The sequence below is a fragment of the Pituophis catenifer genome, unplaced genomic scaffold (assembly GCF_029215685.1).
Source record: "Pituophis catenifer annectens isolate HBS135680 unplaced genomic scaffold, rPitCat1.0.hap2 SCAF_1, whole genome shotgun sequence".
Taxonomy (NCBI): Eukaryota; Metazoa; Chordata; class Lepidosauria; order Squamata; family Colubridae; genus Pituophis; species Pituophis catenifer.
This window is the reverse complement of record NW_027256881.1, coordinates 118792001-118807896: the sequence shown is the minus strand read 5'-3', so window position 1 is coordinate 118807896 and position 15896 is coordinate 118792001. Positions and strand designations below refer to the sequence as shown.

At 40.2% G+C, this 15896-nt stretch overlaps 1 protein-coding gene across 1 annotated transcript in view; it reads left to right on the top strand.

The window, feature by feature from the left end:
* The window catches only part of COL19A1 (collagen type XIX alpha 1 chain), a 170385-nt gene that overhangs the window by 124361 nt on the left and 30128 nt on the right, over nucleotides 1-15896 (top strand). The window contains exons 20-29 of the mRNA XM_070954645.1: nucleotides 1809-1862; nucleotides 2789-2878; nucleotides 4260-4304; nucleotides 4401-4478; nucleotides 5746-5781; nucleotides 5878-5931; nucleotides 6022-6075; nucleotides 8127-8168; nucleotides 14575-14628; nucleotides 15508-15561. Of these exons, the coding sequence (XP_070810746.1) occupies nucleotides 1809-1862; nucleotides 2789-2878; nucleotides 4260-4304; nucleotides 4401-4478; nucleotides 5746-5781; nucleotides 5878-5931; nucleotides 6022-6075; nucleotides 8127-8168; nucleotides 14575-14628; nucleotides 15508-15561 (561 nt within the window). The remainder of the gene's footprint in view (nucleotides 1-1808; nucleotides 1863-2788; nucleotides 2879-4259; nucleotides 4305-4400; nucleotides 4479-5745; nucleotides 5782-5877; nucleotides 5932-6021; nucleotides 6076-8126; nucleotides 8169-14574; nucleotides 14629-15507; nucleotides 15562-15896) is intronic.

Sequence of the window (15896 nt, the reverse complement as noted above, 5' to 3'; positions counted from 1 at the left end):
TTGACCTATCAGTAATCTCGCTGCAGTTATCATATACAATATCAACTTTGTTTCACCCAATGTAAAACCCTTAACTATACCCAGTAAAAACAATTGTGGAGAAAACTGAATTTTTTTCTTCAAAACATTCTGCATGACCCACCAAATTTTTATCCAAAAAGCCTTCACTTTCTTGCAAATCCACCACACATGATAATATGTAGCATCTAGACAATCACATCTCCAGCATTTTGGTTGAACATTGGGGTACATACACGACAATTTTTTAGGATCTAAATGCCATCTATAAAACATTTTATAAAAATTTTCCCTCAAATTCTGCGACTGTGTAAATTTAACATTCTGGACCCATATTTTTTCCCATGTTTCCAACATCACTGGTTCTGCAAAATTTTGTGCCCACTTTATCATGCAATCTTTAACCAATTCAGTTTCTGAATCCCTTTCTAGCAAAACATTATATACCCTTTTAATATGCATTGGACCTTTCTCTTTTATATGTCTAACCAATTCTTCCTCATGCATCATTATACCAGTTTTTTGGTCCTCTTTCCATCTCAATTGGAGTTGATTGTACTGTAACCAAGTTAAATTAATCCCTTCTTCCAACAGCATTCCTAATGTCTTCAGTTGCCATCTGCCCGCATCTGCAAAAAGAACTTCTTTATATAAACCCCCCCCCCCCCCCGAGTGACATTATATTTGTATTCTACATGATATGACCAAGATCCAGCCATAACGGTATTTTGTAATCCCACTTGAGTCGGTGCTTCTTCCAAACTCTCATCAAAGAGTCTCTAAGTATGTGGCTTTTAAATACTTTATCCACTTTGTTCTCATAAAATAAGTAAGCATGCCATCCAAATTCAAGATCAAAACTTTCTATATTCAATATTCCAGTCTTTTTCCTTCCAAACCAATCACTTGCATGCGTCAAGGCTGCTGCTTCATAATACAATTGTAGGTTTGGAAGTTTAGGGCCTCCCCTTTCTGGAACATCTTGCATAATTTTCAGTTTAACTCTTGGCTTTTTCTCATTCCAGACAAACTTATTCAGTCCTTTTTGCCATTCTCTCAGTTGTTTATCACTTTTAAGCACCAGAATCATTTGAAACAGAAAAAGAAATCTTGGCAAAATATTCATCTTAACTGCTGCTATTCTTCCAAGTAAAGACAGCTGCAGTTTTTTCCAGGTCTCCATATCTTTCTGTACATCTCGCCACAACACCTCATAATTATTTTGGAACAGTTTCATATTTGATTCTGCAACTTGAACTCCTAGATATTTGACCTTTGGTACTATCTCAAAACCTGCCTTGCTTTCAAGTTCCTGTTTTCGATCTTGTGTCATGTTTTTAACTATCATCTTAGTTTTTTTCTGATTCAATCTAAATCCTGATACTATACCATATTGTTCTATAATGTCTTTCATCTGGATTAATGATTCCATCGGCTGTGTTAGGGTAACTACCAGATCATCTGCAAATGCCCTTATTCTGTAATCCTCTTGCCTTATCACTATTCCTTTCAAGGTGCTCGAGTCCCGTATTATGTTCAACAAGACTTCTAGTGTTAAAATAAATAACAATGGGGATAATGGACATAATTCTTCTTGTTCCATTGTTTTATAGAGCATAAGTGTTTTAAATAGAATGTGTATACTTTGAATTGTGCCTGTCATTCCAAGAAAGGAAAATTTTAGTGAAGTCCACTATATATTAGAAGTATTTTTTCCAGAATTACTCCTCTTTTAATAGATAATTACCTATAAAGTCCAAGAAAATATACTTTTCTTTTTAATTTACTAGGGCTTACCAGGAGAACATGGAATACCTGGAAAACCAGGGATTAAAGGAGAAAAGGTAATTTTTAAACCAATATCAAATAATTGCATGTATTTTCAATGTATCTGTTGCAGTTACTGTATGGGTTTTATTTTGTCCACCTCAGATAGGTTCAATATTCTATATTTTGCTATCTTATTTGTTGTAAAAAAAAATGACTGCAATGAATATTTTTAAACTGAGGCAATGTTTCAAATTGAATGATAAATTTTGGGTTAGTTAATACCTATCAACTGAAGAGAGCAAAAGTAATATCTGACTTCATTCAGTTCTCCATATGTTTTTTACTAACAGTTCTGTGGGCGTGGTTTGGTGGGCGTGGCAGAGGAAGGATACTGTAAAATCTCCATTCCCACCCCACTCCAGGGGAAGTTTACTGTAAAATCTCCATTCCCTCCCCACTGCAGGGGAAGGTTACTGTAAAATCCCCATTTCCTACCGATCAGCTGGGACTTGGGAGGCAGAGAATAGATGGGGGTGGGGCCAGTCAGAGGTGGTATTTACTGGTTCTCCAAACTAATCAAAATGTCCGCTACCGGTTCTCCAGAACTGGTCAGAACCTGCTGAATACCACCTCTGATGGTCATCTCCCCTCCCCCTTTGCCAAAAAGCAGCCAGAAAACAATTGCAACATTAGGCGTCTCCAGCAAAGATTTGTTCTTTTGTTTTTGGAGAGTTTCTGGTTGGAATGGATTTTTTTTAAAAAAAAAATATTGCTAATACAAGCAATCCCACTAGTTTAGGTCCAACAACAAGGATGATATAAAAATTAATTGACTAAGGCTACTTGAGAATATAGCTAAAAAAAGTGGCTACCTATATTGGCAAGTGGTTTGACAACACAGGAAGAATGTGGAGATAAAATAATTCAGTTAATTTAAATATGATACATTAATCTGGCTCTTGTAACTTCCTATCAAATTGTTTTCATCTATATTACATAGGGAGACTCTGGTGGAATCATAGGCCCACCTGGGCCTCCAGGTTCTAAAGGTGACACAGGGCCTCCAGGATTAAGTCTTCCAGGAAAACCAGTAAGTACCATTAAGTATTCTATTGCAGAAAAGACTATGAGGTTAACAGAAGAAAAATTCCAACCACAAGTGGAATTACCAGCATTGCATATACTATTTCATTCAGGGCAAGCAATGTTATGTAGAGTACAGAAAGGAAAAAGAAATAATATGTCAAAAAATTCTAAAGTATGACATAAGAAAAAGAAAACCTAGCTAAAACTAGTTTTTACCAACACTATTTATTATATCTCTTCCTACCTTTCTATTCTTGAAAATCATCCTTTCTTCCACCATGTCCATACAACATTTCATGCATTGCCTTTTGATGTCCCAAAGCACCTTTGGGATAACCTCAACCTGGATGATTGAGAATTTCCATAAACACAATATCCATTGTTCTTTTACCTAGCACTGAGTATTTTCAAAGATATGCTTGTGTAACTCAGAGCCATAAGTAATGAGCTTTTTGAAAACATCTCTCTGGGGCAAACAGCTGCAGATAACTCCATTTTGTAAGTTATTCAGTTCTACACATTTCTAGTCTTCCCCCACCATAATTCCCTTTGTTACTTCTCATAAATAATTATCTCATCAATTATTGTGAAACTAAAACAGAAGTGAATAATTATCATTATAAGATATCTTATTTGGTTTTGCACAATAGGACATCTGGGTCTTAAATTGATTTTTTTCCTGTCAATTTAAGAATTCTTATTATTTCCTAATTACACAAACATATATTTTATTTGTTTGTTTCACATTTTTGAACTGCCCATCTTCTCCGGGGAGGGTCTGTGAACAGTGTACAATAAGTGTTAAAATATAAAAACAGCATATAAAACTTAAATTAGAAAATTCAGAATTTAAAAGGCAAGGATGATTAAGATCTGTTACAAACTAGTTCAAAAGGTACAGGAGGGCTCTCAGGGCACCAACCAACCCCACAGCTATGTGTTCCCCTAAGCTCCCCAAATGAGGCTGCAGAGCCGTGTTTTAACTCCTTTCTGGAAGGCCACAAGAGTTGGGGACATGTCTCAGTTCCGGGGGGTGAATATTCCATATGGTAGAGGCAAGGGCAGAGAAAGCTCTCTTCCTACACCCCACCAGTTGAAGTTATTTAATTGACAGCATCTGTAACATACCTTCTCTGCCAGATGGATGGGTTGATGTATTGGAAAAAAGACGATTCCCATAAGTAGCCTGGCCCTATGTCATGTAGGGATTTATAGGTCACAACCAACTCCTTAAATTGGACCCAAAAGTAAACTGGTACCAATAAAATTCATGAAGCAAAAAATTTTCATTCACCCTTCTTGGGACATCCAGAATTGCTTGTGTGATCTCATTCTGCCCTAATATGCAAAGCTTTCTCTCTTCATCTTTTTCTCCCCTATTTTAGGGATTAGCTGGCATTCCTGGGACAATAGGTCCACGAGGGCCTAAGGTAGGGAAAGCCTATTCTGATCCTGTATTTTATTTGTTTGGAGTCATGCTTTGATTCAAAGATTTTTTAAAAAACAAAGGCTTGTTCTTTTATTAGGGAGAAAGAGGGCTCCCTGGAGTGCAAGGTCCTCCAGGAGAGATAGGGTCAGCAGGGAATGGAACCCCAGGACTACCTGTAAGTATACATTTTGTTTTGTGCTCCTTTCACCCTATTATTAACATGGATGTCATTCTGTAATTGCTTGATAGATGCAACACGGATGGCAACTCTACCTGTAATATATGATTTCATGTGTATATTTTTCTTTTCCTCTGTAAAGAAATGATAAAATGGGTCTTACTACACTTGCTAGCATGTCTGAATAGAATGGCTAAATAAAATTGTTGCTGTTTGGGTTTTGTGACTGTCAAGGGAATGGAGAGAAAGGAATTATACATTGCTGCCTAGAAAGGCAATTGTTCCTGTCTCTTCCCAGGGTGCAACTAAGCCAGAAGCACAGGTCTGCACATATCTACTTAGGGATAAAGATGCCTTTGGGTCATATTATTCTCCTAAGCATGTCATTTGAAAAGGAATAGTTTTGGGAGGGAAATTCTCTGTTATTTTATACAGTTATGAATGCCATGTTTTGTATATTTTACATTTGCATTTAAGTCTTAAATCAGATAGTAAACTGCTCTCTTCAGCAAAGGTTCTTAAATTCCAGAACCACCTAAAAGAAAAGATGAATTTCTGTAACCTTCCCTCATAAATAAATAATAGCTAAGTAAATAATAATTTTAAAAACTGCTAGCAGAGGGTTTTGACAGATGGCCTGAGCTATAGGTATTTTGATAGCTCTCCTGCTTTGCCTGTGGAGTTTAATCATTCATCCTCTAAATTGCTAATAACCCCACAGAGGGCTTTGACCAATATCTTGAGAAGCTTTACTCAACAGTAAAATGTTAATAGGAATGACATATGAAAGGAATGTATAGATGGATGGATGTGGATGGATGGATGTTTAAAAAATTTACTCCTCCCCTACTTACAAAGAACCATGTCTTCAGAGTAGAGTGCCTCATGCAAAGATTTGCAGAATCTCTAAGCAGAGCAAGAAAAACTCCATACTAAGATCCCTGAGGGCAACTATCAATCTGGATGGATGGTACTAAACTAGGCTCAACAATGATCTGACTGGTGAAAGCAGCTTCCTATCATGATTTCCAATATTATATTCTGCTGAAATCAACAGATCTGGCTAAGAAGAAGAATCTTAGCCTCAAGTGATACATTTGTGCTGATGAATAACCAGACATGAGGTCCAGCTCTATCTCTTTGATATCCTGGGTGGGTTTTTTACTTGAGCGAGTTTTCAATAGTAATAATAACCCCCTTTTTTTTGACAATGAAGATGATGATGATGATAATGATTGTATTCACTCATTGCTTTGTTTTTCAGGGTCTTAAAGGGCCTCCTGGGACACCAGGATTCCAAGTAAGTTATTTCATAAGAAATCTGGGTCAATACTTTTATTGTGCTTATTGTGTAAGTCTTCCTTGATACCTGATGCTCCAAATGTTCCTTCCACAGGGACCAAGAGGGCCTCCTGGATTACCTGGAACTCCTGGAACTCCTGGCCTTGATGTAAGTGCTAATAAATATATGGTAGTAATATCTTCTTGAACAAAAGCAATACAACAACAACAACCGCTGCCTGTTTTTATGTACATTTAGGGTATTCCAGGTCGAGATGGAAAGCCAGGAATCCCAGGCCCTCCAGGTGACCCAGTATGTATATAAACTAATTCGACTCTCTTACACTGAAGGCAAATTTATCTAAAATCACTAAAATTTGAATACAGATAGCCCTTTAGTTGCAACAGTTCATTTAGTGACTGTTCAAAGTTAAAATGGCACTGAAAAAAAGTGACCTATAACCATTTTTCACATTTCCAACCATTGCAACAACCCCATGGTCACATGATCAAAATTCAGCTGCTTGGCAACTGACTCATTTTATGACCGTTGCAGTTGCAATGTCCCATGTCCCAAAACTGTGATCACTTTTTGTAACTTTCTGATAAGAAAAGTCAATGGGGAAGCCAGATTGACTTAACAACTGCATTACTAACTTAATAACTACAGTGATTCACTTAACAACTGGCAAAAAAGAACATAAAATGGGGCAAAATTAACTTAATAACTGTCTCACTTAGCAGCAGAAAGTTGGGCTCAATTGTGGTTGTAAATATATATATATATATATATATATATATATATATATATATATATATATCAATTATTTACATTTGAAGAGTTGAAATTATCTTAGAATCAATTCCTTAAATGATCCCTACATTGCTAGAAAAGATATAAACTGAGGTAACCCCCATAACTTGACTTTTAAAAGTCTCCTGGATATATTATATGAACAACTGCAAGAATTAGTGCTATGCAGAATGTCAAATTCCTTGTCTCAAACCCTCCCAAAGAACTGTGAGGGGTTTGGAATAATTCAGGTTTGGGTTAGAAAGAGAAATTGAAAAAACTGAAGAATTTCAGACTAAATTTTTTCCTCACCCTCTCTGCAACCCCTAGTTTTTTGAGGATGTTATCTAATGTAAAGTCTCCCTTGCAGGTATCTCTTCTAAGGTTTCCTCTATTAAAAAATTAATTATCATAAACTGCCTCCTGCTAAGATAGTCCAATTGCAAGGTTATTTCCTTCCACCAAGGACTTGTCCCACAGGCTCAATCCTGATAAAACAGAAAGAAAAGTAGCAATGCTGGGCTTCACAAGTTGGAAGCATAAAGGGAAGCTGTGTAACCGTGTGGTCTTGCCCATGGGAATAGTTTTAATAAGAGGATCACTTATTAGACTAAAAAAGCCAAACCTTTAGATATAAAAATTGAAAAGGAGAATATAAGGAAAAACAAGAATGGCCAACAATCCCTCAAACAAATTTCAAAACAAATAAATATAGGCATCCCTACTGAATTATGTATCCCATCATTCATAAGGCTTCAGTCTACAAAGATTCTCAATCATCCAGGTCAAATTGCAAAGACTAGAGCTTAGCAACTAGCCTTCATTTCTCTTTTTCTTTCTTCTTTTTTCCCTTGGGCACAATTTTTTAGGTTTTATAAGAATTTAGTGGATGATTGAAAGCCAGCCTCCTTGGGGACACTGCTGTTTTACCACTCCAACTCTAATGTAATGGTTCTAGCTAATTATGAAGAGCATTATCTAGCAACTGAATTACTTTCCTAAATACTTCTAAGTTATTCAGTTTGGCCCATAAAATCAACAACAGAGTTCTGAAAAGCAGCATTAAAAAAAATACATTTAAATAACAATAAAATCTTACAACAATGTATATAACACCAGGTTAAATTCAGATTGCATTATGCAATTTTTTTTTTATTGGAAAAGTTTTACAAATACAAATTTTCCCATTCCCCCCCCCTTTCCTTCCCTAACCCTCCCTAACCCTCCCCTCCTCCCATGACTTCCCCAAGGTGAAATCCAAATCCAAATCATATGTTATCATACTTTAACGCCCTTCTATTCTCCCCCCTGTATACTATACATTTCTACATGACATTGAACTATTCTACCATTATGCAATTTTTGATCATCTCTCCCAATGTCAAAAATAGGGACAAACTGCATACCTTATTAACTTTAAAAGCAGTGCTACATTTTAATACAAGTAAACTGTCCTTGGAAGTATCATACACTGTTTATCTGAACAGATGGAATAAACAAATGCAGTAAAGAAAAAAATAATGTGTTTTGGGTTCATGTAAGCACCAATCTAACAGTATGTTTAATTACAGGTTGCTCTTCCTCTCCTTGGTGATATAAGTACTTTATTAAAGGTAATTGCCTTTTTGTAGCCACTCCATACCATTTTTTAAAAAAACATTTTTGTAGTCTTGGTATTTTGGATCCTTTTTAGTCTTATCAGTCTTTGGCATGCACTGGTTTCCTAGTCATATACAGTAGATGGCACGATGATTAAAGGCCATGGAAGATCTACATCAATGGCCCTCATTATTCATAATTCACCATCCACAATTTTTATTAACCATGAATGATAAGTGCACCCAGAGTTTCTTATTTAGGGTAAAGAGTTTCATGTGCCTGGTGTTGAGTATTGAATGGCAGATTTGAACAGACCAATCAGGGACTAGAGTGGGAAATTAATAGGACCATCAGTGGCTGAAGCCGCGGACAGCTCCTAGCTATAAAAGGAGCTGCCGTGGCTAGGATTGCCATTGCGATTTACGGCGCTAATAAAAGTGTTGGAGTTTACTGCGTGTCCTGTCCTTTCTTGCGCTCATGATCTAACACTGGCGACGAAGGTGGGATTCTAGGACAGAGAACGAAGCACTGAACCTCCACAGCAATCACCAGCCATCCCGATCAATGGTCACGAGAATCGATCAGATCATCGGCTACCACTATGCCTTCAATCAGCCCACCCACACCATTCAACCCGGCTGGAGAAGACTGGGAATCTTACATGGAAAGATTCTATATGTACATGGAAGGGAATGACCTCTTAAGCCTGTCAGAGCAGAGGAAGAGAGCCATATTCCTTATACACTGTGGGCCGCAGTGCTTAAAATGGCAAAAGTGCTCGCAGCCTCCACAGAATTGAGAACGGTGTCCTGGACGGATCTACAAAACATCCTCAAGGTGCACTACGCTCCCCAAGCTTCTTCCCTGGTAAGGAGACATGAGTTTTACCAGAGGGACCAGAGGGACAGTGAGTCAATAAGTGAATTTGTCGCAACCTTGAGGGAGATAGCCGCAGCCTGCGATTATTTAAACTTAGAAGAGGCTATGAGAGACCGGCTAGTATTGGGACTAAAAGACATTACATTGCAAAGCAGACTGCTAGCCAAACCCCAAATAACCTTCAAGGAGGCACTGGAAGAAGCCACAGCATCCGAGGCATCCCAGAAATCCGCAGCAGCCATGAAAAAAGTGAACAAAGAGAACAAGGGAAAGAGGAATCTGGGGTCCTCTACGAGGACGTGGAAACAAAATCAGAGGAAGAAGAGGAGGATGAGGTCTACCACCTACAAACAGACCAGAGAGGCAAGCCGCGAGGAAAGGGGAAGATAGAATTCCGGTGCGCAGGCTGCGAGGGAAATCATCCCAGGGCAGAGTGCAGATTCTGGAATGCCATATGCCAACGGTGCGACCGGATAGCAAGAGCCTGCAGGGCATCTCAACCAGCAGCCCGAAGAAGCTGCCCGAACCACCCGCCAAGCTCACTGCCAACTAACTGATCATTCAAGCCAAATGGAAAAAAGCAACCATTTGGAAGAAGTCGCAGAAGTGAGGACTCCGGATCAGAACGAGGCGAGACCCACCAAACATTATTAGTGGGTCATGCAAGCGCGGGAAAGACCAACACAATGGCAGCGACCGTACTCATTGAGGGGAGACCCTGCAAAATGGAAGTCGACTCGGGGTCCTGCCTATCCATGGTCTCCTGGAGAACAATACAACAGCTGGTTCCAGTCATCAAACCCAGCGCACTCAAGCAGCAAAGGCTGACTCTCGTAGACTACCAAGGGAACCGAATCCCAGTAGTTGGCACAGGAAGATTCAACGTTGCATACAAAACCTTCAAGGCAAAGTTAACCCTAACTATCGTGGACAGGGACAGACCTAGCCTATTGGGTCTGGAGTGGTTCGAGCCGTTAGGACTGGCAGTCACAGGCATCGACCACATCAACAACTGTGGCTGGGAAGAAGAGCTGATGGCAGAATTCACGGAAGTATTCAATGGCGAATTAGGCAAGTACACAGGGTCCCCAATATCCTTTAACCTAGACCCCCAAGTTGCCCCTGTCCGGATTAAACCCAGGAGGGTCCCATTTATTTATTTATTTATTTGTTTGTTTGTTTGTTTGTTTGTTTGTTTGTTTGTTTGTTCTTATTTCTATACCGCCCTTCTCCAAATAGGACTCAGGGCGGTGAACAGCCAAAGTAAAAAACAATACATACAAAATTTAAAAGCAGTTTAAAATAATTAAATATTTTGGCCGTAAATTAAAATTGCTCTAAGGCCCAAAATAGATGAGCAAATAGACAAGCTAGTTGCTCAAGGAGTATTAGAACCTACAGAGCATGCGAAGTGGGAAACACCCATCATCACCCCAGTTAAGCCAGATGGGTCGGTGCGCATCTGTGGTGACTACACAAGTACCATGAATAAGGCCCTGCAACAGAGCACTTACCCAGTACCAATGGTGCAATATCTGCTTCACTCATTGGGCCGCAGAAAAATATTCGCTAAACTAGATCTAGCACAGGCATATCAGCAGCTCCCTGTAGACGATACCACAGCTGAAGCCCAAACAATCGTAACGCACAGGGGTGCTTTCAAGTGCAAGCGATCACAATTTGGAGTCAGTGTAGCCCCAGGATTGTTCCAAAGCCTGATGGAATGATTACTACAAGGGATTGAGGAAGTTGTCCCATATTTTGATGACGTGCTCATCTCAGCAAGGAATTTAGACCAGTTGAAGCAACGCCTCAGAGAAGTACTATCTAGATTCTGAGAAGTGGGTCTCAAAGTAAAAAAGAATAAATGCAACCTGGCAGAAAAGCTAGTAGAATTCCTGGGGTACTTAATTGATGAATCAGGAATAAGACCCATGCCTAGAAAGCTGAGGGCAATTAAAGAGGCACCCACACCAAAAAACAAAACAGAACTGCAAGCTTTCTTAGGATTACTGAACTTTTATAATATCTTCCTACCACAGAAAGCCACAACTGCTGAACCGCTCCATCAGCTACTGGATAAGACAACGGAATGGAAGTGGGGGAAGAAGGAAGAAACGGCATTCGGAGAAATAAAAAAACTATTAACATCGGACAGGGTGTTAGTTCAGTACAGCGGAACGCTGCAAATCCGTTTGACGTGCGACGCATCACCTTTCGGCATCGGAGCTGTACTGAGCCATTGCATGCCAAACGGAAGAGAGGCCCCCATAGCATTTTACTCCAGAATGTTGTCCAAGCCAGAGAGGAACTACAGCCAGCTAGATAAAGAGGAATTAGCTGCAGTAGCCGGAATAAAAAGATTTCACGAGTATTTGTACGGCCGGAGATTCGAACTCATCACCGACCATAAACCATTACTGGGCATCATCGCCGGAGACAAACCAACTCCCCCCATTCTATCGCCAAGAATGCTTCGCTGGATAGAGTTTTTAACAGCCTACGACTACCAGCTGAAATACAAGGCTGGCAAAACAATAGGCCACGCTGACGCCCTCAGCAGATACCCGCTCCCGAAAATAGAAGAAGATCCAGCCCCAGTATCAACCACACTCCTCATTGAAACTATGGAAAGTGCTCAAATCTCCACTGCAGACATTGTGAGACCCACCGCGAAAGACAAAACCCTAGCGCGCGTTTTGAATTGGGTCTGGAAGGGCTGGCCGGAAGCAAACGTGGACACAGAATTTCAACCATTCAAATCCAGACAAACCGGAACTAAAGGGGTGCATTTTGTGGAGGGACAGAGGCAGGACATTCTGAACTTATTACATGAGGGGCACCCGGGAATAGTGAAGATGAAAGCGTTGGCGAGAAGTTATGTATGGTGGCCCAGGATGGATAAAGAAATAGAGGCCTGGGTAGCAACAATGCACACCCTGCCAAGAATCACAACCGGCACCACACACTGCATCTACAAATGATTGGGAGAACCCAAGAACACCCTGGGCAAGGCTACACATAGACTTTGCAGGGCCATGTTAGGGCAACACGTTCCTTATCGTAGTGGACGCATTTTCAAAATGGTTAAAAGTATTCCTGATGCCTTCAACAACCACGGAAACCGTCATCCGAACATTGAGAAGGCTATTTGCAACACACGGGTTGCCAGACTTGTTGGTATTGGATAATGGGCCTCAATTTACCGCCAACGCATTCGAAATGTTCCTAGCAAACCAGGGAGTCCGACACGCATTATCAGCACTGGGGAAGCCGTCGACTAATGGGCTTGCCGAACGAATGGTGAGGACGACCAAAGAAACATTGCCGCAGCTGGGGCCAGGGGACATGCAAGCTAAGATAGACAAGCTGCTCACGATCCAGCACATCACGCCGAGCGCATCCACCCACTGAAGCCCAGCAGAATTGCTGATGGGAAGAAAGCTGCAATCCCCATTAGACAGATTGCACCCTCAATACAGCTCTGAAAAACCCATGGACTCCACGAGCAAGATCCGCAAATTCCAGGTGGGGGACAAAGTCTACGCAAAAAATTTCAGCGGCAACCCCCTCTGGATACCGGGAGAAATAACACAAATAACAGGACCATTGTCATACAGATTGCAGACCAAGGACGGATGACAGTGGAAACGTCACATCGATCAGCTCAGGGGCAGAATGACAAGGAATGAACTCGGCCCACCAGACAGAAACCACTCCCTACCACAGGCACAAGCACCAAACACCATGAGAAGAGACTCAAACCCAAGCAGAGGCAGTGGACACTTACCTGAAGTCTAGGAGAAGGAGCAGACCGTCAGCGATAATCCACCATGTCATCCAGGGGAGGAAGGGAGTAACACCCAAGAAAATAATTCCACTCCGGCAGGCAAGTTCTAGAGAGTTCCAGAGGCGGAGCCAGCAGAGCCACGGAACTCAACCTCTCACTCCAAGAACTCCGAAACGACTGAACTGCACAGGTCAAGTCGCGAATCGAAACGACCCGCCTACCTGCGTGACTACATTGCCTAGGGACTCCAGGATTGGTTATGCTAACTAGAGGGGAGGGGTGTTGAGTATTGAATGGCAGATTTGAACGGACCAATCAGGGACTAGAGCGGGAAATTCATAGGACCGTCAGTGGCTGAAGCCGCGGACAGCTCCTAGCTATAAAAGGAGCTGCCGCGGCTAAGATTGCCATTGCGATTTTCGGAGGTAATAAAAGTGTTGGAGTTTACTGCATGTCCTGTCCTTTCTTGCGTCCACGATCTAAGACCTGTGGTTTTTAGTGCCTCTTCTGTTTGGAGGATGACTTTGTTTCTTTTTTTTCCCCTTTCATTCAATCATGGCCAATTCTTATTGACCCTGCAGTTTTCTTGGCAAGGTTTTTCAGAAGCGTTTTGCAATTGCCTCCTTCCTAGGACTGAGAGAAAGTGACTGGCCCAAAGTCACCTAGCTGTCTTTGTGCCTCGCATTCTCTCAGTTTCTAGCCTGATGCCTTAACCACTACCCCAAACTGAAACATCATATTTCTTTTACACACATATAAAATGACTAATGCTTTTTTCCGCATGTATAACATCCATGCATTTTCAAAGTCTTGTTATCTAAAGTTTTGTTTTAGCAACTTTTACAGAAGCTCCCTGAGTAATGAAGGCCCTGTTTACAAATAGTTCTTAAATTTAACATTTAATGCTATTCCATCTTCACATTCCAGGAGAGGTAATTAGTCTCATTCAGCTGAGACACCAGGAAACCTCTTCCCATTAGACCAACGGAGGCTATGCTGCCTGCTAACCACGATTTAAACCACCTACTCTGGTGCAAGCTCACACTGGGATTCTCTTTTCTCTAGGCTCACTAATTACTATGGTTTTCTCTCTGGACTGGGCCTATAACCTGTCAGAGTTTAGGCAGCGTGACTAATATTATTAGATAAACCCAGGAACAAAACACAGCACACAGACCCTTTAGATAGTTAACAGTGGTTTTATCTACTGCTAAATATATACAGACTTATACATGGTAAATACCTTATACAGCTACTGACACAAGGAGGGCAATGAGATACAGAAGAGAAAACATGAGGAGAAGAGAGACGCCTTCTAATGGCTTCCCTTATATATACAGCTTTTTACCCAGCTTCTTAAAGTGGCAGTAACACTGTTGCCTCATTCCCATTGCATCAGCTTACAGTTGCCTCTGCTTACAACCTTCCATCAGTTTACAGCTATTAAATCTACACACCCTGAAATATTCTTCTATTTATCACTTCATAAACAAAAATCCAAAATAAGGCAACACTCCCTTAAGCTCTATTTCACATTGTCAAGATTTATATTAGAAGGTAGTCACCAAGGCTTTTGATATTTTGATCAGAATATTTTTCTCAGAGGAGAAAATGCAATATTGCAGACTTATCATAGGCAAGATATTGAAGTCAGGAAGTATATCCAGTATTATGTCCTGTGTGAATACATTCCCCAAGGCTACTTTAAAAAAAAAAAAAAATCCCTCTACCATTGTCTTTGTGCCATTAAGGGAGATCCTGGTCCAAGAGGTCCCCCAGGAATCCCAGGAAGAGAAGGGTCAAAGGTGAGTTCCTCATGTGAGCTTTTTAAAATGAAGTTTGATAATTTGTGGGTTTTATTTAATTATACATGCAAGGTTGTTGCTTTTTTAAGTTGTAAATACATTGTTATCACTACCAGAAATAATCAACATTTTGGCAGATTAAAAGACATGTGCATTCCTGCACTGTCCCCCTCAGAATAAGTGACCAGTCCTAGTTGGTCAGGTCTTCTGGAAATGGCATAGAAACTTTTAATTAAAGAGATGGCTGCACAGGAGCAGAATTTATAAAGGAAACATTATAAGAAAATGAATCTGGTCAAGACAATAGACTTTGCTAGTTCACAGATTTTACACTTTGATCTGATTTCAAAATAACAATGTCTGAGCTACACGAGTCCTCTGAATTGCATTAGTGGTAGTCCTACTAGCTTACTGTTGGACTCATTTTCATATGATTAGACCCCTCAGTCTGGTCCCTTGATTTATCATGGACAAATGATTTTTTTGAATTTACTTCCTAATTAATGTTGCACTTTACATAAAATGTGGGAACAATGAAGTACCAAGGAGAATTCCTGTACAAAATTATCTTGAACATTTTTTACGAGCTGATTCATATATACAGAGTGATCTCTCCTTACTCTGTCATTCGGCATCAATACTGCAATTCAATGAAAATTAAACAGTTCTCTTGAATTTAGTAGGATTCAACTCCAAGTATGCATTGGATTACAAAATGTAAATGTTTATATGCGTTTAAGCCATCACTGATGATGCAGTTGTTAGAGTTAAGGAACAAGGAGCATGTTACCTTCTCTGCTATGCTATTTTGGCATCCATTACTTGAAACTAATAAATGTGTTTTATTAACGAGGCAATGTCTATTTTCTTTGTCCCAAGGGGAGCAAAGGAGAACGTGGATTTCCTGGTCTTCTGGGAGAGAAAGGCGATGAGGTATGAAGATCTACTCCTGCTGTAACAAGAATAGTTTTCCTATTAGCGTTACCCTTGTCATCTTCCAAGTCTTCATTCTAGGCTTTCAGGCATTTGATTTAACAAGCCTCGCTACTGTCACTGCCACATCTATTAACCCTCTCACTATAGCCCTAGAAAGCAAGATATTTTTGGCATAGAGAAGGCATTTCTCCACCATTCATTCCTCACTAAGTGAATTTACTTCATGCTTCCCCCACCTCCTGCAAAAAAATGATTTTCCTTATTCATATTACTGAAGGCAAAAAGTCTCCTCTGCCTAAAAAAATATGACTGCCAGTTCATGGATTCCCACA